Source organism: Cyprinodon variegatus, unplaced genomic scaffold, assembly GCF_000732505.1.
Source record: "Cyprinodon variegatus isolate N-32 unplaced genomic scaffold, C_variegatus-1.0 Scaffold727, whole genome shotgun sequence".
In the NCBI taxonomy this organism is placed as follows: Eukaryota; Metazoa; Chordata; class Actinopteri; order Cyprinodontiformes; family Cyprinodontidae; genus Cyprinodon; species Cyprinodon variegatus.
Genome location: NW_015151180.1, coordinates 115508 through 140153, shown reverse-complemented (window position 1 = coordinate 140153; position 24646 = coordinate 115508). Strand labels below are relative to the sequence as shown.

At 38.0% G+C, this 24646-nt stretch overlaps 1 protein-coding gene across 3 annotated transcripts in view; it reads right to left on the bottom strand.

The window, feature by feature from the left end:
* The window catches only part of LOC107097835 (regulator of G-protein signaling 6-like), a 69906-nt gene extending 49348 nt beyond the window's left edge, over positions 1–20558 (bottom strand). For all 3 annotated transcript variants that reach the window (XM_015395148.1, XM_015395149.1, XM_015395147.1), the window contains exons 1-2: positions 20192–20558; positions 13346–13441 (exon numbers count right to left, since the gene is read on the bottom strand). In XM_015395148.1, the coding sequence (XP_015250634.1) occupies positions 13346–13429 (84 nt within the window). In that variant the 5' untranslated portion in view covers positions 13430–13441; positions 20192–20558. The remainder of the gene's footprint in view (positions 1–13345; positions 13442–20191) is intronic.
* Positions 20559–24646: the final 4088 nt, after the last annotated feature.

Below are 24646 nucleotides of genomic sequence, written 5' to 3'. Positions count from 1 at the left end.
TATTAAAATTGTAAAAAAAAAAATAAAAATAATATATATATATATATATATATATATATATATATATATATATATATATATGTATAAGCACTTTGGATTTAAGGTATTTTTTTCCCTACTCGATTATTAATCGATTAATCAAAAAAATAATCAACAGATTAATCGATTTGGAAAATAATCATTAGTGTCAACCCTAAAAATAACACCATTGCTGCTACAATCCTCATCATAATCATCATAAATAAATGGTCATACACAAACTAATGATTACACCACTCCCACAACAGAAAATAGAAATAATAACACGGTTGCTTGTGCTGTTGTAAAGACCAAATCAACCAAGACCAAGGAGTACCGACAATCTCTAAAGGTCCTGGCCTTGTCTTGGTCTTTGTACTTCTTGGTCTTGGTCGGCGTTGTCTCGACTGGAACAGTAATGGTGGGTAAAAAGGAGAATATATAAATGTGCAGAGGTCATGGTGCAGGTAATTTATTATGTTAATAATCTATTTAAATTATTGTGAGTGATACTATTTCTTATGTTAAATGAGGCATAAAAATATCCATCAACAAACCCATGATGGGGTTTTGTTTTACAGCAGTTCCTTTTTGATTAATGTGTCAAATCTTCACAGAGCATCTCTGCATCTGATCATGAGAGAATTACTATTCAATGCTCCTTTAAAGATATAACTCCACAGGACAAATGAACCATCTGACCCTACATTCTTATTGCTTAATCAGATGTCACATTTTCATCAGCTAAATTGAGTGAACCAAAGTCTTTGTGCTGAACTCACTGTAATCTGCACGCACAAGTGATCTGCATTGTCGCTCTAATAACCGAGGCTTGTCAGCTGTATTTGCCTTGGAAAGAGGACCGTTCTTAGAAAGTTAGTAATCTATCTCTGCTGTCCGTTAAGCTAAATTGGTGGTATAAGAAAGAGAGGAAAGAAAGCAAAATAATAAACTAAATGATGAAATTGTGATTTGTGAAGAAACAATTAGATAGCAACAGATCTTAATTATAATCTTTGACTAGGCCACTTTAAACACATAGATGATGCTTTGATTTAATCCATTCTCTGGCTGACATTCCTGCTGTCAACATGCTAGTTGCACTCTTCCTCAAATCTTTCCACATCTATGGCATTGTGCTGTGTGATAAAACTGCACCTTTCAGATTGGTTTTTTATTGTGGGAAGTCTAAGGCACACCTGCATGTGCACTAATCATTAGTGTTGTACCGATGCTATTTTTTGGCCTCGATACCGATACCCGATACCTGGCTGTGCAGCATTGGCCGATACCGATACTATCTGTTTGAAAATGATGTGTGTGTGTGTAAATGAAGAACTGCATACTACTTGGATGTAAAATAATTGCTACTATGCCTTTGTCAAGCTGCTGCCATCCTTTGTGACTAATACAAAGTGAATCCAGTAGAACGTTTTGCTGCCTGGAATGGGTGACAATGGTTGAATAAACTTTTGGCTTTCAAAATAGTGTCGGGGCCCTGTTTGCTGGTACTCGCTGATACGATACCACCATTTTATTGCTGGATTGGGGCCCCACTTGGAAAAAGTTTTAGATCTTTGAGTTCATCTCATAAAAAATGGATAGAGGGTTTAGAGTTTATTACTTTAAAAAAATACCAAATGCTGATTAAGTAGAAAACGAGATATGTTTATAAGAAAATATGAATGATGGGGTCATAGATAACTCTTAGTTAGGTAAATGCTAGAAAGCACACTGTGAATTTGTTTAAGAAACTTGCAGCTGAAATCTGTAAAAGTAAAAGTGAGATTTGTTTCAACATAAAAAATAAGTTTGTTGAATAATTTTACAAAGCAAGTCATTTATTGAGATGTCTTTCTTCTATGATCTAAAACCCAAATGTTGAAAGTAAATAAATTGGACGGAGTAGATAAAACTCATTAATTCGTAAAATTACTGGTAACTCAAATGTGTTGGTAAGTTTGTGTAAAATAATAATTTAACTTAAACTTAATATGAATCTGATCCTTTTGTGTATTAATTAAGCATGAATAACTGAATTGTAATAAGAGAGTAGCCTACTTGTGGCAAATATGACAGCCAATTAGCTAACTAGTTGGCAATGGGAGTTGCTAGTGCTTAAAGAGGTTTCCCTTACGTTAAATAGGAATTGTTTAATGTTACCAGCTATCAAAGAAGGTAAATTTTTCAACATTTCCAACGTACTATTAAACATCATGGTAATAAATATTGTGTATTACTAAATATGTAATGGACATAAAAGGTAAATTCATTGACAAACAACATATGAACACCATATTTTTATGGTTCAATCAGTAATTTTAGACAATTTATAAGTTTATAAGTTTAATTTATAAGTTGAGTGTTAGAAACTTCTCTTTAATGCTTTTACTATCTATTTTTATCCATCTTAGTTTCATTATGTACGCACTACTTGAAGGCACTGGCTTGATTCTGATAAGTAAAGCATATAAAAAAAACGGGCTGATGGTCATATTGCTTTTAAAAATTGTGAGGAAAAAAAAAAAACATGGAGTCTGTTCTCTTGTGCATTTCCATTGTGTTCCTGATGTCAGTTTTACCCACATGGTTAGTAACTGATCTCCAGCGCATCAGAGTTTCTCTTCCAGGCTAAGAAAAAAAGATACTGGACACCAACCTGCTGTTTGCATTTACAGCTTGTGATGAAACTACTGTATAAGTTTTCTTTTTGGTTTTTATAACAACTAACTTAGTTGCAGTCATATTTCAATCAAACAACAGTTTACAGTATGTCATTGATAGAAAGTTAGATCAAGATATTTACACAAACTGAAAGAAAAGACATAAAATATTTTTCTCACTCTGTGACACTAGTATATAGGAATTGAACTTTTTTTATGCTACATGTCAGCTATTATTACCAAAATTATATATTTACAAAATTCCAAGATGCTTATAGCATTTAACAAAATATCTGGGCCTTAGAAGTACTAAGAAAAGCCCGGTAGCTAACGCAATGGCTTTCTTAGCCTCAAATTGGTCCCTTAACAGAAACTTGTAATTTAATTGGAGGCACACCAAAAGATGCATTATTAGGCAGCACCTTCAGCTCTACATTTACCATTTAGTATTACTGAAAAACCAAAGGAATCAGCAAAGATATCAGAGGGGATTTTAAGACATACACAAGTCCAGTTCGTCCGTTGGTACAGCTGAAACATCCCTAAGAAGATCAATCAGCAAGGAGAAATTATAGCTTCAAAGTGAACGTAAAACCAAGATCACAATTTGCAATCAGAGACAAAAGGTCCATCTGAATTGTGCCGGTCTGTTAGGGCTCTTAAACCAAAGTGGAAATACCGTACTTTCCAAACAGTGCTGGCAGTAAGGAAGGAGGTAGAAAGAGGATGCAGGATGCTGTGTTAAACATAGGAACCTCCAGATGTTCCTATCTGATGAGTAGGATCTACAGGTCCATCTCAAAATATTAGCATATTGTGATAAAGTTCATTATTTTCCATAAAGTGATGATAAAAGTTGAACACTCACATATTTTTGATTCATTGCACACTAATTTTTATTGTCATTTCTGCAAAAGGATTCCCGACCAAGTATTAAGTGCATAACTGTAAATATTTATTTGAAGGTTGACTTTTTTTGTATTAAAAGCACTTTTCTTTTATTGGTCGGATGAAATATGCAAATTTTGTGAGATAGGAATTTTGGGTTTTCATGAGCTGTATGCCAAAATCATCCGTATTAAGACAATAAAAGACCAGTGATATTTCACTTAGTGTTCAATGAATCTAAAATATATCAATGTTCAATAGTATCATGACATTATGGAAAATAATTAACTTTATCACAATATGCTAATATTTTGAGAAGGACCAGTATATGGTTTCCTACAACCCTTTCTGTGACAGGACATTCAGTATAAGCACTGTCCCTGTCAAGGAGTTAACAAAAATGCATTATTTCATTTAAGGGAGCACTACAGCCATTCACTATGTCTGTCTAAGTTTAGTTTTGTTTTATTTTTCTGGAGGGTTTTAGATCTAGATTTGACATGCATTATCTACGTGCGTTTACGTCGTGTAATTACATCCTGAAGACTGAAAGCTTTTTGGAAAAGCAGCAGGAGTTCCTTCCCTGTCCTTAATAGTGTTCTTACTGTTGACCCCATACAAGGTGAAAGAGGAGGAGTGGGAGCTAATATTTAAAGAATTAGGATGGAGCTTAAGACTATTTGTATCTGTGACATGTTGTACATTTAGAGGGAAGAGCTTGGAAGCCGAAAAATGCCATCAGTTGTGATGGTGGAATACTATAGTGCTGTACTGTAGTAGCATCAGTGTCTCATGAAATAGGTTCTCTTATGAGAAAGAAAAACTATGGAAATATTGCAGTAAATCTCAAGACTTCAGTCTTGCAGTTAAAGCTTCAGCACAAATTAGTATACCAAATAGATGACTGTCTGTTGGAGAGGCCAAAACTCTAGCTCCATTTACGCTACCCTTTTGAAATCGTGCCGAGATCAGTCCGAGCGTGGTAACGAGGTAACTGTTGAGTGTAATTGGAACGCAACTGAACTGGACCATGCCAGACACAACTGAACCGTGCTAAATCTAGTACTATTTGAACAGTGGGGCCCTGCTTGGTTCAGTTGTGTCTCGGTTCTCCGATAACAAAGAGCATGTGAACAGACTGTGTCATCTCCTATTTACAGTCTCCTTTACCTGTTCACAGCACAAATTTCTTCTCAGCCTATTTACTATAAACGGAATCAAAAGAACGTGGTTCGTCCTGGGATGATGCAGAGACTGAGACTCTTATTGAAATTAGGGTGGAGGACGCTATCCAGGCACACATAAGTTCCTGAATGTTATGGTCGCCGGCATTTTTGTTTGCGTAATTTCCGCCTAGAGAGCTGTAGTATCGTGGACTGCCGATTGGAGGCGAGGAACCGTGCTAGCGTGATTTGTAAATGGTCGTAAGGAACCAAGCTCGGCATGGTTAACTGATCCAAGTTCGGTGCACACTCAGCACGCATCTACCAAATGCCGAGACAATTTATACACACCTCTGTTTCTGGATATTTTTTAGGATATATATCAATGACATTCTGAGTCAGTAATCTGGTACAGAGAAGGAAATTTGACAATCCTAACCAACCGAATACAGAAAATGTTTAGTAAGGTGTGTCAGACAGTGGAAATAAAAAAATATATACTTTTTCTTTTTATACAATTTGAACATGAGGTTTCAACTGTAATTCACAGTGCATTCATCTAATCCACTCCAAATAAGTGCAGGTCTTTCCTCAAGTGTTCTACAGAGATACTGAGGTTATCGACAGTACAGCCAAAGGTGTCTGAAGAGCGGTCTATCTTTTGTGCGACTTCATGCAGGCCTGTTATTCTGCATCAAATGTTCAAACAGATTTGGAGGGCTAGAGAAAAATGGAGCACAGTGGTAAGAGCCATTCCCCCACACCAGCCACTTTTCATCAGCAGCTCTTGCATGCATGCACAGCATTGCACTCCGCTCTCCACAAAAAGACAACACAGGCTGCATTATTAAATTCTTCATGTCAGATTGTTGACAATGTGCAAACAGAAAGGAATAGGCTCCCTTTTTTTTTTTACCTATTTTATTTAATCAGGGCATCTGCAAAGCATGCAGGCAGCAAAACAACCAAATGTTGTTGGAAAATTTTTCTCCAACACTTTTCGTCCCAGAATTCCATGTCTTGGTCCCTCTGCTTTCCTAAACAGAAGACATGCAACACATGACACAGACAAGAGCCGGTTACATAAGAGATAGAGCTTTGCACTCTAGTTTTTTTATCTCTTTGACCCAAGCAGGGAAGCAGCCCAGCAGCCCACATTTGCACTTAGCATGCACAGGCACATAGGCTTCAGCCCATACCAGCGCCTCAGATAAAGACTCCCATGGTGCAAGTGTTAAAATGATCGTGCATGACAAAGCACAGGGGGGAACTTGTCCTTACAGTTTCAGAGACGATATCAAAAGTGTTCGACTACAGAATGCTATCTTAAGTGAGCACTGGAACAGCAAACAGTGGTCCATAAACACTTCAATCTGAGGTAAGCCTAAAAAGAGAGGAGATATTCCCTCCACGGGCCTCTTTAAAGAGAAGCTAGAGCGAGCGTGACTCACTGACCGCAGGAGGAAGATGAGCAGTGCAGCCTGCTTCTTCTGACCAAAGTGTTTTTATTACCCTTCAAATCCACCCAGCTGTCATCCCTGCTGAAGCTGGAGAATCACTGGTGCTCAAAGATGCCATTTACAGTAAGTTTATCTCACTCTGCCCAGAAAGTGAGAGACAATATCCAACTGGTGGTGTGAAGGCTGCAATTTTTTTATACATTTCTATTTACTCTACACTGTATGCTCTAGGGGAATTCCCTCAAAGAAACCTCTCTATTATTACATGATCTTTTTACAAACAGGAAGACAATCATCTGTGGATAATGGGTGCAGTTCAGGTTAAAGCTAACCCTCAGGGAATATTAGATTCAGCATCCATCTAACTAAGTGGAACGACACAGGTGTGATAACCTTTGTTAGTCACCTCACAGCTGTTGTTACAGAAGCGACTCCTAACATTACCATGAACAACTCAATACCTAAACCAGTGAGGAGATTTGCTCAACAGATGTTCAAAAGTTATATTTTGTTATATTTCTGGAATTCCAGTGATTCCATTAAAAATCCCTTGCATGAATAGATGAATGGGAGGAGAGAGGGATATGATGTCTCACAGGAGAAGACATTTTTCCAAATATGGAATGCTCCAAATGGACTTAAATTATTAATTAGGTAGAACGGAAGAAAAGCTGAAAAAAATCAGTGAAACATGAAAAGTGGAAAGATAGTTAAAAATGCCTGTCCTCTGCTCTGCAGGCATTAGAAGAAACTGCCTAGCTGAAGGAAACACTACTGTTGATGGCATGATAACAGTTAGTATTTGGCTTTGCAATACAAAGTTTTTGGTGTTTGATAAAGTCATTCTTATAAAAACAGAAAGATCTGGACAATCAACAAAAAATAATATATGCTGATGTAGGATATTTATTTAAATTTAATGTGCAAGAACTGCTAATTAGAAGTCATATTTCTTTCCTAATCAGATTTTAGTCTTAATCTTTCCTTTTTTTCCCTCCAAACTAGTAATAGATGGACTTGCTGTTTTGCTGTTAGATTACTGTACTGGCTAAAACTCTTAAGTGCACTTAAGCGTAAGGTCTTGAACTTATTGACAGGTATTCCCATTAAAGATTTTCCACGAGAGGACAGAATTTATGGCAAATAGTCCAAGAAGCAAAGCAGCCCTACATAGTTTAGTGTATATGATACACTTGCACTACAAAACAACGATCTAGAAATAAGTAAGCATTCCTTAAATTAAGTGAGTTTAGCCTTAATTTGAGTAGGTAAATAAGATGATTTGCCAATGAAATGAGTGTTTTTACTGTTAAAAGAAGATAATTAGATTATATGCACTTGAAATAAGACAATGCAGTGGTTTTTTTATGTTTTAAACGTAAATTGTCTTGGTCCATTGGCAAAGTGTCTCATTTACCTCCTCAATTCAAGAATAAAAGCATTTTTTTTAGAAATAAATGACTTATATAGATTTACATTTTTCACTGAATATTGTGTAAAGCACTGGTCAAGTCAGTCTGAGTTGGAAAGCGTTATATACAGTAAGATCATTTACATCTTACTGCTTTAGCATATTGCCTTTCTCACTGTGAATCATCACCAAACGACTAGCTGTTTGTTTCTGTAAAGCAATGAAAAATCTGACAAAAGGGTCAATTAGCTACTACACTTAATAATAATAATATTGTGCATGCTCTCCTCGAGCTCAGAGGAAGTCGGAGCAGAGAAAGATGAGAGGAACAGCGGAGGCTGTAGGCTTTGCTTTGCGCAGGCGGTCTGCAGACCGGGGTGGTTACAGAGGATGTGGGATTTCGTTGTTACTTTGAGCTATAAGCAGGGTGCACTGCCTGGTTACAGGTGTCCAAATGGTGCACTCTGAGGTTGTGGATATAAAGTCTCTCATAAGATGACGAATCCGAAATGCTTTTTGTGCCATATTTCCTCCTCGTTTCTGTCATTAGGCTATGTAAATTTATTAGTCTGCTACCGCGACCGGGATGCCACGCTCTAGCTTTCTTCACCTTGACGTGAAAACGTAGCTTCCATGAACTTGTGTTGATTATGTCTCAAAATAATTAAGTAAAAATCCAAATACATGTAATAGTAAAATAAAGAGACAAAATGATTTCCCCAAATATTCATAAGAAATTTGTAAATTGTGCAAAGTATTTTTCATAAATTTTTTTTGTCTCCCTCTCACCACTAGGAGGTGCTGCAACACCCCATCACCCCCACTTCCTGCGGCCATGCTTAACAAAAAACAATAAATGTGGACTGTACAGAAATTATTATCTTATAGATAGGATTATCCTATTAGAGTCATCACCCAGAAATCTCCCTTCTTCATGTTAAAAAGTTTGCATTTGTGTTTGGTTTCAGTTAAAACCTGCCAGCGTATCTGAAGTGGGAAAGGATGTTTTTTTTTTTTTTTTTTGTTTTTTGGACTCTTTGTTCAAACCAGAAAAGCCGATGGGACCATGCTTTCCACAAAGCAAGATTTTGGTCCTCCAACTATACTGAAGTCAATCCTGCAAGGATGCCAACATTAGCCTGTCCTGCTACCACCACCCTCCTCTGTTTACCACCAAAATGACAGATTCCATTATCAGGGACTCACTTGCAGGCATGCAAAATGTACCAGTTGTGTAGGAGACCGGGAAACAATGAACCATGACAAACTGCTAATGTTCGTAAAGCTGCATCCTCTTGAATGCACATGTCAGAGTGAACTCTATTTATTTGGTATTTCTCTCTCCACCAAAGTTTCTTTTGGTCTTAGATTTAAGGCAAATGTTAACTCCTAATGTTTCCCTATCCACATCTTTTAAAAAACACTTAAAAACAGAGCAATGGCTAAAATACTATTCAAAGGCATAATGAAGTTCCAACTGTAAATCTTTTTTTTCTGAAAATATACTTGTATCAGACGGGAAGCCTCAGTCTTAACAATGGCCTGGTGGAAAAAGGGAAAAAACACATCAGCACTTAGGGACAAGAGATGTTCTCTATTAATAGTTAGCGAGCTTCACCCCATCAGAGCTGTAAAGTGGCCTCTACCCTTAGCTTAATTTAATTCTCCATCACACTTATCCTTTTTTCTTAGCTCTGTTGTTGCATGCTAGGTGCCAGTCCCACAGTATTCGCCTACAAACCGAGAAAAGAAGTCTGACATAGCTGAGTATGAGTATGTCTGCAACCTATGACTGTGCACCCATTTGTTTCTTTGGCAATAAGACATTTATTGGTTTGTTTTTTCCTACTTTCTTTCCCTCATGGGTAGAAAGAGACAGAGGAAGATAGCACTGTATCCGCCTACGCTGCACCAACAGAGACAACCTCCTCCTCTCCAGAGCACTCCACTTCTCTTACGGCAAGATACGTCACAGTCACCTTTGTCTAACGGCCTACGCACTTAACTCAATATTCTTTTGCAGAAAATGTTGCAGATTGGACATTATATTTCCTTTATGCAGTACAACCAAAGGAGATCCACTTTGGAATATGTTTGCCTCTTTGAGATCACACTAGCTCTTATTCCTTGTGGGTAAGATTGTGAAGTCTTCCAGCTGACAGAGGCTGAAGCCTTCGGGATGAGGCTGCTAGTGTTTTCCCAGGCGGCAGAGCATATTGGGGGCCATCTGGCTCTCTGCAAGCGCTGTTCAGCCTTCTCACTGTGCCAGCTTGCCCACCCACTGAGTCCAGAGGCTGTGGGTGCCATAGCCCCTCAAAATTTCATCACCTTTCGTCTGTTTGGTCCTGTGCATTCTCAATCACCAATGGATAAATGTTAGGACGAATTAAGGGAATTTTAAAGCTTTTTTCTGCTTTTTAAAATGTCTAACTGTATTTCATTCTGAATTTAACTGTTTAAAAGCTTTTAAAAAATGCATAGCAGCAAGGGCACAAAGAACTGTCACTCTGAGAATAATCTGTCTGTTGTCACATCGTATGACTAAAACATGAAATGACTGATATTCCCCCAGACGGCCTTCTGACAAGCAAAATCTAGACTCTTAAATGTGTCCCCTCCAGGCGTTTGCAGTGTTATGTAATAAAGCTGCACTCAGTTACAGCAAACTACAGTGTTCTCTTTTTTATGTTTTCAGGAATCTGCAATGGTGCATGAATTCTGAAATTGTTGTAATGCTAAACACTTGAATACACATAAATACTAATAATAGCTGAGAAGTATGACATTTAAGAAATACTTATGCAAACGTTTGACATCAGATGGGAGAAGAATGGAAAGCATAGTTTGCTCAGAGTTGTGTTATGCATGCAAAATTTTTAAGGTCAAACTGAAGCATCTCAATTGGATTAGAGTCAGCACTTTCACGCTGTAACTCAAAAACCTTCTATTTTGATTCAGAGTTGAACATTATGATGTGCTTTGGATCATTGTCCTGCAGCATAGCAGGAAAATGTACTTGAGCTATTGGACACAATCTGATGGTGGTCATTTTCCTTGGAGATTTTCTACTAAGGAGTAGAACTTGTAGCTGTCCAGGACATGAAGTACCAAGAAAGCCCCAGGAAATAAAGGAACCACCAGTATGCGTGACTGATGGTACTGAATGTTCTCTTTTGGAAATTCCAAGACAATTTTACACTAGTTGTAACAAATGACTACTTTCAAAAGATCCTACTTGTGTTTTATTTATTCACAGAACAGTTCCCAGAGAACACTGAGTCGTCGATTTATTCTTGGTCCTTAATTCTGGAGATCTTTGAGCCTACTTCCTGTTGTTGGACAGGTTCTGTTTTACTGTTTTTTTTTTTATTATACATTTTAATAGGGCTGGGTGGGGGAGGCAGAATGAACCTCAAATTTACAGATAATGGGGTCAATAATTTTTTAACTTATGATTATTAAACATTATTTCCTTTAGAAATGGCATCAACTTTGGCATCAGCTTTTTGCACTCTTATATTATCTAAAAGAGGTATTGAGATCCAGTGTTGATCTCAAACATTAAGGAGCAAAGAAAACAAAAACAGAAGGAATCTGGATATCTCTGATAATATTTTAAACATAACTAACATCCATAACTAACTAACAGGAAATGAAAAGCAGACCTCTGACCTAACCTTTGGAATCAAAGAATCATTTTTTTTTTTTTTTATACATTTGTGCACAAAAGCTTTTAGAGCAGCAGGGAACAATCTAAGCAGCAATGTCTATTTAGGTTATATTTATCTTTAGCTTCAATGGTTTACACTTTAAACCATGCAACAAAAAAAAATAAATAAAGCAGGAAAAACTTTTTTTTCCCAAACAAACGAGTTTTAAAAGACCCAGGTACAAGATGTCGATAGATGTAGGTTATTCCCTATCATACAAACATCAGTCCAATCTGCCTGGATGACTCGTTTCTAGTGCCCACACAGGTATTTCTCATGCTGCGCTTTGGCCAAAGTTCAACCAAGCTGAACAGCATGTGCACCAGCACACTACGCTGTGGGCTGCCCTTGCTTTGACACAATGGCAAACCGCTGTGCTATGCCAGGGGCTAGCGGGGAAAATGGGGCTGCAGGTTGCACTTGTTTTGTTGCTGCAGAATTTCTGGATGGAGCAGAAAAAACAAGTGTTTGTTTTTCTATTTGTCATTCCAATTAATTAGGATTTCTAAGCTTTGGGATGTAAAGTCAATTCATTAATTTAATCATATTTTGGGATCCAGTTAAAGAGTTAGCTAGCTCCAGAATAAGATACACCCTTAGCTTATTCTGGAGAATTAAAAGGTTCTTTAAGGCCAGAAGAGATTTAAGGTTCCTCTTGGAATTTCTGGGTCTATTTCAGGGTCTTTTCCCAGTGGGACATACCAAGATAACCTCCTAAGGAAAGGAATAGGGAATTTGGTCATCCTGATGTGGTTTCAATGCAAAAGTTCATGCTTTACTGCAACTTTTTTCCAGATTATGGAGCTCCTGACTTTATCTCTAAGACCATTCTAGGGAGAAAATGCATTTTAGAAACTGTTGCCAATAACTATCACGAGGATTTGGTAAATCAAGAGGTTTGGTTGTTTTGTTTTTTTGGTTTAGTTCTTTCCACACCATATGATCAATGGAAAATTCTCAATGGTTGCCAAAAGATCATAACAACTGCACAACAGTTCCGGACCAAATCAGCAAATCTTCTGCACTATTTAACCACTTCTAAGCAAAACATAAAAATAACTTAACTCCACTTTACAAAAACAGTTATTTGTTTAAAAGAAAAAATAACTCACACATCTGATTATCATTAGGAGATTCAAGGTAAATAGGTAGATTTTCACCATTTTCACACAATGCCTGCATAGTCATTGGGATATTTTGAGACTTATTAGGAGTCAGAATACCGAAGAGGCCTGAAACAGTATTTTAGCAAGGTAAACACTTTTTAGAAATCTCACAGCAATCACAAAATGCTACTCTCTATTGGGCAACATCCTTACAAAAGAAATATTAGCCCTTGACACAGATGTTGTCAACATCACTTGCTCATCCTTCCACTAATCTGTTTACATCACCATATGAATAAAATGGCCATTGGGCACAGGATTAAATTGGAGGTTTAAGACTATTTTGCTGTGATCCATAGAAAATGCTCAATGGATGCCATTGGCTCATGGTAAATCTAATCAAAAGACCAAGTCCAAGTTTCCCGGTAAAGGGCAATGAATTTCACTAGCCATCTGTTGTACACATTAAAAACAACACTCCCTCATTGGCTGTTACAAATCCCAGTCCTGGAGAATTAGCTACTTCTCCTCAGGCAAATATGCATATAATTAGCCTCCAATACCACTGACCCTCTCCAATCAAAAAGTACTGATTGAAAGTAAAGGCGCCATGGGGACGAGGTAATTACCCCCGACAATGAAAGGATCCCTCACTGCCCAGGCCTTTCAGTAAAGGGATTGGGAGATTATTAAAAAATTGGAGGAGAGCCTGGAAACAGACACAGAAGACTTATTAAGGCTCCGAAGAAAGGGGAAAAAGAAGAAGGGAACTTGATTTAAAATGGTTGACAGGAAAGACATTCTTACATCTGACAGTGAAACCAGTGTGTGGTTTGTACACTTTGATACAAATGACAAAACCATTGAGGATTTGTTTGTCACGTTATATACTGAAATGCAGAGCAGAGAGCCATGCATAGACTGACCTTTCTGTAGACAATCATGTTTGGAGAATCTTCCTCTGGTTCTATGGGGCCAGTCCCTCCTTGATCTTTGGACCCCTCTGCCATTTTCAGTAAGGCCTGTGGAGAAATGATCAATGGTAAATGGCCTGTACTTACTGTATTTAGCACTTTTTTAAAGTCAAAAGTCTTGAAAGGAGCTACTTCCTAAAACAAAACTGTGGTTATAACCATCTGAAAAAAATATCCAGCTGATGATGATGGAAGCAGGCAGGCTCCAATTGTCTTACAAATGTAGAGAAATGATTGAATCAAGGAAAACACTCACCAGCAATTTTCTAAGGTAAAGTGGGGTAAAAAAAAAAAAAGTGTTTACTATAGTATCCAATCATGGGTCAATGAAAGAGGCCTGTAATTTTCATAATAGGTGCATTTCAACTGTGAAAGATAAAAATGCTAAAAAAAAAAAAAAAAAGGAAGTACAGAAAACATTGTGGAGTTCAAATGAGTTATTTGTAAATTATGATGGAAAATCATTTGGTCAAAAACAAAAGTTTAACTTATTACTTTGTAGCATGACCCTTCTTGGCAAGGATAGAGATCAAACATTTCCTGTTAGACTTCACCAGATATGGACACCGCTCTGGTGTTTAGGCCAATTCCTCCATGCTCATCTTCTATAGAGCAGTGATGTTTTGGGGCTATCGCTGAGCAACACAGACTTTCAGCTTCCTCCACAAATATTCTAGGTGGTTGAATTCTGGAGACTGGCAAGGCCACTCCAGAACCATGAATTGCTTTTCACAGGACTGCAGTTTCGTTGCCAGAGCGACGTGTTTGGGATCATTGTCTTGCTGGTAGACAGCCACATTCCATCTTCAATGCTCTCACTGATGGAAGGAGGTTTTGGTTTAAAACCTCATGATAAATAGCTACATTCATTCTTCCAATAAAACTGATCAGTCGTCCTGTTCGCTTTGCAGAAAAACAGCCCCAAAACATCTTGGGATGGATCTCTGCGTACTGTTTGTTCGGTTCAGTTTGTGTAAACAAGTTTTAGTATGGTTTCCTCTGACCTCATGATGTTATGCCAATCCTCCTCTGAATCATCCATGTGCTCTCTGGGAAATTTCAGATGGGCCCGGACATTTACTGGTTCAAGCAGTACATGAAGCAGGATTTAAGTCTTTCTGGGTCCCTCAGTATTGTGTTACTGATTGTGGCTTTTGTTACTTTGGGTCCAGCTCTCTGCAGGCCATTCCTTAGGACCCTCCATGTAGTACTGGCATTGTTGCTCAGTGCTCTCATGATCATTTTGTCCCCTTGGGAGGAGAACTTGCATGCGGCCAGGAAGTTGCTCCCAAAGTTGATTTACTCACATCAACTTGCTTGCCTATTGTAAATTCACTCTCGCCAGCCAAGTGCAGGTGTGCAAATTTATTTCCTGTGTTATGTGACATTTGACTTTTTCTGGGTCTTGACCATGGTTGTGTTTGGAGTCTGGCTTTAGACAAGTAATGAGTTCAACAGATGCCATTATAACAGGTAACAATTAGAGGACAGAAGAGTTTCATTAATAAGAAGTTATTGGTGTTGTTTGTATCATGTATAATGCAAATAAGCACAGTTTTACAGCCGATGAAGCCGATTACAGTCTGAATATCCAACACCTCAGCGTAGGCAATGTTGGTCCTCGTGTACCGCTTTCCTGAAGCATGCATCCGTGTTCCAACACATCTGAAACCAAAGACCAAATTACCTCCTTGGCATGTTGGGAGGTTCAGTAGAGGTCTGACCATTAACCATGTGTTTGTCTCAGGTGTCTTTAAGAAGAGATGCATGAAAAAGCTGCAGGACAGTGGCATTGAAGGACAGAGGTTGCCTACTCCACATAGGACCTCGTGGAGTGCTACATTCAGGGAAAGTTCCTGTTACAGTACAGGAAGCTAGGACTCACTCAGGTTCACCAAAACTGGCATGTTAACGCACAGAGAAAACATTTTTAGTCTGATATCCTACATTTAGTACAGCCAGAATGTGTCATAAATAACATGAAATAATGGATTGTTTCTTTGTTGTATCGATGCTTCAGGCTCATGGTGATGGTATAATGGAGTGGGGGATATTTTCTTGCCATGCTTTTGTCTCCTTAGCAACAATAAAGCATTTTTAAACTTCACAGCCTTCCTAAGTATTGTTGGTGACAATGTCCATCCCTTTGTAAAAAACAGTGTACTCATCCTCTGATGACTGTTTCTAGCAGGAGAAATGTGCCATGCCACAAAGCACCAAATTATCTGAAAACAGGTTGCTGGAACACAGCAATGAGTTCCCTCCACATCAATCAGCTCTAACTACAGCAGAGAGGCTTTGGGATCCGGTTAAACAGGAGATTCAGATCATTGGTGTACAGCTGATAAACCTGCAACAACTGTGAGACACTACCATGTTATTACGAGCTAAAACCTCTCAAAAATGTTTCTGAAACAATGTTTCAGAAACACAAAAAATGAAGAATAAAGATAGTTCTGAAGGGAAAAAAAGAAACCCAACCAATTAGTAACAAGATTTAGCTAATGGTAAATGGCCTGTACTTATATAGCACCTTTTTTCAAGTCAAGAGACTTGACCAAAGCGCTTTACACTACATTCAGTCATTCATCCATTCACACACATAATGACGGTGGCAAGCCACATTGTAGCCACAGCTGCCCTGGGGCTCACTGACAGAAGTGGGGCTGGCGTACACTGATGGCACCAGGCCCTCTGACCACCATCAGTAGACAATGCAGGTGAAGTGTCTTGCCCAAGGAAACAACAATGAAAGTCGGAGCCGGAGCTTGAACAGTCAATCCTTTGATTTCAGGGCAAACTCCTACATCCAACGCCACTGTCGCCCTAATAGGTAGGTGTGTCTACTGCTTAAAAGCATCTGACCCTTTTTTAAGCTTCTGACCCATAAAAAGACTTTCCAAGATGCAAAATGTCTGTTATGCATGTGAACATAAAGACAAGGAAATCTGTGCAAGGTTTGGTTAATATCTGGAAGGACGGTCAGTCCCAGAGCAAACACAGTAAACCAAGTATGCACACGCTCAGACCTAAGGGTAATTTTAAGAAGTACTTGTGACATGCATGTTTTTGGACTGTAGGAAGAAGCCAACTCTCATTGGGAGGACCCAACTATATGAAATGCTGATAACTACACTATTATGGATAGAGTGAACTATATTTCTGTTTCTATGGTACCCTAATAGCTTCCAGTTTAATATTTGATATATTAGACCTGACCACACTTCCCTCAAATAAGCTCGGCCACCTCCTTACACTCTGAACTCTGAAAGCAGTTGTTATTGGATTTTTTTTTTCTTATAGCCCTCAGTCATCTGCCTTTTCTTTTGAGCTGTCGCAAAGACTCGCTCCTTTAATTAATTCTGCTTAACTCAGGATTTCCATATACCAAACTCTACAAATCTTACTTCCCAGTGAAGGCTGCTGTGTGTCCATCACAGGATCATTGTCATTGATTTTGTTGATAGAGAATTTTACAAAGCAATAAGGCACAGAGAAAAACAAAATTCCCCACTTATTCCCCTTCTCTATTCATTGCACCTGATAAATGTGTTTTAAAATGGCTTTATGATTAGTTATTTCTATAAAATGCCAAATAAGTCTTACTTATTTTTAAAAGTTTTCACACCCCTTACAGTTTTTTACTTTTTCACAACGACCTTGTGTGTTCCATTGCATTTTTACATGATAAACTAAGACAGATTACTGCATTAAGCTAGAGTCTAAAGGAAATAATAGATGGTTATCAAGGGGTTTTACAAATAGAATAAAAAAGAAAAGCTAAATTTAAATTCATTCATTTACCTTCAGCCCCTTTTTTCTAAAACATAAGTAAAATCTGTTGCAACCAAATCATACATTTATTTACAGGTACATTTCAAAAGGATGTCATTGTCATGAAAAGGTTTTAGTCACTAATTTCTAAAAATGAAACTTATATAGTTTTGGCATAGAGTGAAATATGTCAATCTTTTATTTCTCATATTTATTTATTTATTTATTTTCTTGCTTTGATGAAACCAAAATTTCATAGTGTCAGAAAATTAAAATATCATGAAAGTTAAGGATGGAAACTCATGATGTCGTACCCTCATACAGCAGTAACTCTTCAATCATGAGGAAGACTGCTGACCAGACAGACGTCCAGATGAAACTCATTGACACCTTCCATAAGGAGGGTATGCCACAAAATGTCATTCATTGGTAAAGAAACTGGTTGTTTGCAGAGTCTCATGTCTGAGAGTATTCATAGAAAGAAGGTAGCTACCAAAAGCTGCACCAGCAAAAGTAATAACCACAACCTCAAGAAAAAATGTTGATCTAAATTCATTAAAGAATGAATTATCAAAGAGTTGACAGAAGTTGAACTCTGATCATCAAGAGCCACTTTTGCACAGACGGATTCTACACAAGGGCTGTAAATGTTGCCTTTCTAAGGCAGAGAAACTCCTGAACTAGAGAAAACATCAGAAGTATTTTATCTGGGCTAAGAAGAAAAAGCACCGGACTGTTACATCTCATATGGAAACTGTGGTCCGTTGATCTTGCCCTGCTGTACCTCTTTGAGCTTCTTCATCCCTGCTTATATTCCTGGTTCCTCAGATCAGCTGACAGCAGCTCCTGCAGGTACCAAGTTCTAAGAAAAAGCTCAGAGTGGACGCCCTCCTTCTCTGGTGCTGCTCCTCAACTGTGGAACAACTTACCACTGCACATTAGAGACGCATATTCTACGCTTATGTCAATGTACTTTTTTTTTCTTTTTTGTGTATATCTGTACTTTACAGTGGTATAGTAATTGGGAATGCTGAATGGAAAATTTTCAGGATTTGCAAAACGCTTGAGACTGGTTTAAAGGTTTATTCTCCAGCAGGACAATAAACCTAAGAATACAGCCAGTTACGATGGAAGTCTTTTGATCACAGTATATTAATGTAACTAGTTTGTGAAGTCAAGACTTAGAAAATTAAAATGTATAGTGGAGGATTTTTATGATTTTTTATAAAAGACCCGCCCTCTCCACTTAAAAAACAAAAATTTGTATGCACAACAAACGTATGCAAGTGTGTGCACGAGCCTATTTCTCCTCGTGCACGCTCTGTTTAAAAGTTGCTGTTTGCATCGCTCATACAAGTTACTTTCCTAAAGAACATTTACAATTTTTCTACTATGTCAGACTCACCACCGGCGTTATGAAGAGAAATACTATATTCTTTAGATTTACATATTTCTTATGCATGGATGCCCTAAAATTGGGAGTTTTGATGGACAGATAAATGCCAAGAAATACCTGACTGCTGAGAATTACCTCCCCTGTCAGGGGAGGTAATTCTCGCATCGCCCTAAACCCTCATATATCACCCTAAACCCTCATATATTGATGAGAACTGACTGAAATATAAACTAAAAAGGAACTTTTAAACATATTCTTAATGTTTTTACAGAAGTGATATAGAATGATGTTGATAGCAAAAGCGGGATATCCTATCCGATGAGCAGAGAATATATTTATCAGACAATGACTGTAGACCATCAACTAAAACATGTCTCCATACAAGTACAAAAAAAGTCATTTGAATGTATCTGTTCAACAAAACTCTCTATCTTAGGGCATCCATGCATAAGAAATATGAAAACATTTAGAATATGTTTAAAAGTTCTCTTTTCGTTCATGTTTCAGTTTTCTCATCAGTGTGCGAGATGGGACGAGCACATAGGACAGCTTTACGTAAACATATCACCAGAATGATTGACAATTAGGAGGACCACTTATTTTGATGATCCACCCAGAAAAATAACATCACTCACTATACCCCTAAAGAGTTGCCTCCTTCCATCAGAATAAGGTTGATGGATTTCACAAACAAGAATTATCCTTAATTGTCAAATTCAAATATGGAATTCTGGTAGAAGCATAACCAAAAAACCTGCAGACTTACCTGCAGTAAAAAATATCAACAAAACATTTACCTAGATTATTATAATGGAAATTCTGAGAAGTGTAAACACTTTTGTAAAGAACATGAATTCATACACTGGCATATCTTCTAGATGGAGTTAGATTTATAATATAACTGTTGCCACTTAATGATGCAAGTTAAAGCGGGAACAACTGATTAAAACTGTCCGTGGTTAGATTGCAAAACAGCAACACGAAAGCAGGCTTTGTATCCGCTGTTGAACACTTAGATGTATTACACTGCAGATAATGGTGGTGTGCATGAGTGAATAAGTAATCACCTGTTCTCGCCTCTTTGTTTGTTATTGCCACCAGAAGGTTTGTGTTTCTTTTAGAGTCTGAGCACATCAGACAGCTAATCTTTGCATCCGCCTCGAGGGCCATATAGAATGCCAGACAAGTATGGATTACATAGCAGCTGCTCACAGAAAAGAAAAGTGTGCAAATAGTTCCCTTGTGGACAGGAAGCTGTAATTTAAGAGAACACCTTCCTTCCAGTTTAGCTGTTCAAACATGCAAAGCCAAAGTCCACACTAGGCCCCTGGTGTCTGGTCAATGCCTCAAGAAGACAAATGCAATACATAGCGTGAAACATTATCACATAATAATACAAGAAGACCTTAAACAAATGTACAGGATAGAAGCCCCAGTAAAGAATTAAATAAACAAGGCCAGCGACAGAAACAAACTGGATAAACTGGGAAGAGTTTGTGCACAGGGCATGCAAACTGTGCTCCAAATTCACCAAGCACCATACTGCGACTGAAGGTCCCAATCCCTGTCTGTAGTGCAATGCAACATCTGTGATATCTGACAGTTGCCATCAGTGATGCATTTATTACCTGGAGATAAAAAAAAAAAGACAAAAAAAAAATGTATATCGTCTGGTTCCCTCTGCTCCCCTGGTCGGCTGCCCCCTTAGCAACAAACAGCAGGCGGCTTCATGGTGTGGCTGGCAGCGGGGAAGACTGGATGGAGATGACGGGGCCGGGGGTGGGGGACGAAAGCAGTGAAGCAGGGAGAGATGGAGAGTGAGAACTCAGAAGAAAAGGAAGCTGGATGGCCACTGCAGTATTCCTGTAGACCTCCTCCTCCTCCTCCCCTTCTTCTTCTGTCGTTGCCAGTCCTGCCTCGCTCTGGCAGTTGAGGAGATCCTCACATGTGTGCACCTTGTTCATTCCCTCCCCTCCCTCGGTCTGCATGTGCCAGAGACCGAGCAAGCAAGAGCATAAGAGTGAGTGTGTGTGAGAGAGAGAGAGAGAGAGAGAGAGGAAGAGAGAGAGAAGACACTGCAATGGAGAGGGGCTGATCAAGCTGGAAAAAGTGGGAGGGATGAAGGAATTAGAAAGAATAAAGAGGGAGGAGAGAGACTGGCAGAGAGAGTATATATGCGTGTGTGAATGTGTGTGTTTTGGTGTGTACGGATGAGAGGAACAGGCAACAGCAGAAAAAATGAGGACAGAGAGATTCACTCTGCAGCAGCGCCCACTGATGCTAGAGAGAAGAAACAATGAATCTGGTCTGCATATACTGTGACTATAGTAACACAGAACATGCACAACATTCAGCACTTCTCCACAACACGTATCTCTCAATAGTGAATCAAGTTATTGGGATTAAAATAACAATCCACGCTGTTAAACCTGTCGACTGCATTTAAATAATAGATCTGTTTATTGGTGCCAATGAGGGAACATCCTCCTTTTCTACAGCTACTCAATCTCAGATTGAGTGCTGGAGCTTTTTGCTTTATGCAATGTTCTGTTTACATGTTCAGTATAAATGGCAGAAAACAGCGGTTGACAATCTTATCTCAAGGATTAGGAAAATAAAAGGTAATATATCAAGTTTTTTTAATGATTATTTACTCAAACGTTCACTCTTTCCTTAACTGGGAGACCATAATGTAACCATAATGACATCAAACAAGAAGTTATTTTATAGATAATAGCTCTTGCTAGTGAAACCAGTTATATATATTTTAATATTGCATAAGCTCAGCAAAATAAAAAATAGATATATTTGTATCTATATATTTGTTATTATTGGGTCTGAGCTGCTTTTGCAAACATTTCTGCAGCTTGGAGCTTAAGGAGGTATGAAGTGCGCCGATGTTTAGCTGTGCTGACTGTTGTCCAGCACTTGCATTTAATATTTACTCCTAAATTATCCAAAACAGAAGAAAATTAAGCAAATGTTGTCTTTGTTTTTTATTTTATCTGAAACACAGACTTTGTAACACAGATAATTAGTTAGGTTCTTTTCATGATCTTAGATAAGATACATCCAACAGCAGCTCTGGTCAAGTAGTTTAACACAAGATATCTGACATATGTAGCCCATGTTCTCAATATGTCTGCCTGTGTATGTGCAAATGTTACCTATTTTGGACTTTATGGGGACCTGGCTGGTCCTCATGTGCTGGACCCTCATTGTTGATGTCAGGGAATCAGTTTAGATACACCTGAAGTTTATTTACACCGAACCTTTAATCACCGTCTCCAGCTGCAGTCCCCGTAGTGTGAATCTCCTCAGAAGTTGAAATGGGTTTCGCTTTACAAACGGCTGCAGTCGTCCATGACTCCGGCATGCTTTCTTCTGCCACAGTTTTTCCTTTCACTCAGTTTTCTATTAATATCATCGTCTACAGCATTCAGTGAACAGGCGGTTCACTCTAAACGTTAAGTGTCCTAGCTCTCTCTTTGTGGACATTAATGACACCCTGATGGAAAACAGCCTAGTTAGCAGTGCTCCTCAAGATTATGTAAGTAAAAATATAACATTTCTATGATAATATTTTTTTTATCTGTGTCATGTAATATACATGTGTATTTTATATGTAATGTGAATATTTCTGTCATACCCATCGTTTTATTCTCTGTATAATATGATGTTTGCATTTTGAGTTAGATGACAGAAGCAGCTAAACATACTAATCTATAATTTAGTGAGTCTCTGTTTGCTTTTATTTGCACCACACTATTAAATCTGATGTAGATTTTGTCTGGATGATGCTAAAAAGCTTTCTCAAGTCCTGCTGGCTCTGAATCATCATCATTATCCAAGTATCTTAGACGTTTTCGAAGAAATTTTCATGCCAATCTCTGCAGCTATAGATTACTGAGAAGGATGAGTTAAAGATATGTGTGTTAGAAAAAATAAAAAATAAAAAAATAAACGCTTTGGCTTCCTACACAATTAGAAAATGACCTAAATTCTCCTCACTAATGAGGATTACACAGTTCCCTGTCCTCCTAGAGCACTACGTTCACAGAATGTACGACCACTTGTTGCTCCAAGAGTTTTCGAGAACAGGTCTGCAGCTCTGATATGGAAACTGTTTCTTTTTCTGACTGGAGATTAAGAAACTTTCTCTGTTTAAACTTATATCTAAGCTTTTTCCCTGACATGAATATTCCTGCCTATGCAAGATTCATGGTTGTAATATTAACCTTTTTTTACCTTTTATTTATCCATCCTGAATATTAAACACATGGCTTTAGAGATGAAGTTACACAAATTAAAAATGCATGCATTTAACACAGTGTAAATGCGCAGTACTATTGTACTATTATTGATTTTAAAGTAACTTAAATTAGAGAGTTTGTAGATGGAGCCAAAGATTAGGGTGATGGCAAGAGGGCCTTCCAGCATCAGATTTGCAGCTCATCAACAAAGATGCATTTGTAAAATATCAGGGGAAACTAACTAACTAACTTGTGATTTTATGTTATTGGCATCTTATCTGTTTGTGTCCACTCTGTTCTCTCCTGTAGTGTCTTATTTAATGTTCACTGTTTTTACCTGCCTTAGGACAGCGGATGCAAATTAGCTGTTTTGCTAATTCTGGCATATTTACATTGATGCTTCATGCTGACATGTTGATGAATGTGCATTGTCCTAACTCAAATAAATAAAAACAAACAAACAAAAAAAAGAAAAAAGCTGGTCAGCTAATATAAAAGTTCAAAAGGGTTGCTATATTTCTACTCTTATTTTCTGGGCTTTAAACATAGCTTTTGTTTTATGGTTGGTTAGTGAATTACTATAGCTTTAATACTAGCTACTTTTTTTGTTTCTTCTTTTACAAATTTTATTATTTTTGTGTTATTATACACCTATTTAAGCAAGTTAACAGAATGTTTGGCTTTCAAATATTGATTTAACTTCTGAAGGAAACAGTTATAATCAAACCAATCTGTGCAATGCTTCCCCTGAGTCTTTTCTAAGCAGGGAAGAATCTGATTTTCTGGTGTTAATAAAGTTTCTATTTTTGCACATGACTCTAAAAACAGTGCCCTCCTTTCTGCATCCCTGCCAGTCTAATCTTTCATTTCCTCCGTCTTCTCATGGAAACTTTAGAATCGTTGAAGCTTAAATGGCAATCCAATCTAACGGCCCCCCTCTTTCCTTTTTTTCTTGCAGTAAATGAGATCCTAGTCAGCCTCTGGGAAGATCTGACAGAAGACATGCCATGGCCAATTTGTGAATGCATGCATACAGAGTATAAAAAGGCGAAGACTTGGATGTTTGTGTTGACAAAGCCCGTTCACCAGTCATCAGCAAACCGCATCAATAGCTCCTTTTTTTTTTTGCTGTTTTTAGTCCTTTTTCATTCTTGCTTCTGAGATTGTTTGGTTCACTGCATATATTAATATTTCAAGTTCTGCAAAAATCACCTTGCATGTAGTTTTAATGAAGCAAGAAAAAAGGTATTTGTATTTATTTAACATGCTCTTATTCTTTAGGGGGGGAAACAAGCAGAAAAAAAAAATGCTGTTCTCTATAAATCTGGCACCCCAGCAAGGGAACACATTCTCATATGTGTGTGCCTGGTGGAGTGTGAAAGCATTTGTTTGCCCAAAGGATTAGTGCTTACCTCACACCTTTCTCTTTATTGCAGAAAAGAGCCCTCATTCACAACCTTCTGCAATCCCTACGTTAAAGCTACTTCTCTGTGCATTCAGTGCAAAGAGGGCAAAATGACACCCATCCTTTGACTGAAACTAAATAGACAAACTGGTGATCTGCTACCTGCACGCCATCAGACAGACAAGTAGAACAGGCAGGCTGACAGACAGCCACTTCTTTAATCTGCTTTAAGGGGGGCCGCCCCGCTATAATCTGCATTACTGGGAAATCATTGAACAGCATGTTCAGAGCCACACCAGACCAGAACTGTTACACCTCCGGCCATTCAAAGCAGAACAGATACAGCCGAGAAATGTTGACTGATGCAGCACAGATACACAAAGATTCATTGGAAGGTACATGCGTATTATTGGTTGAAAATATAT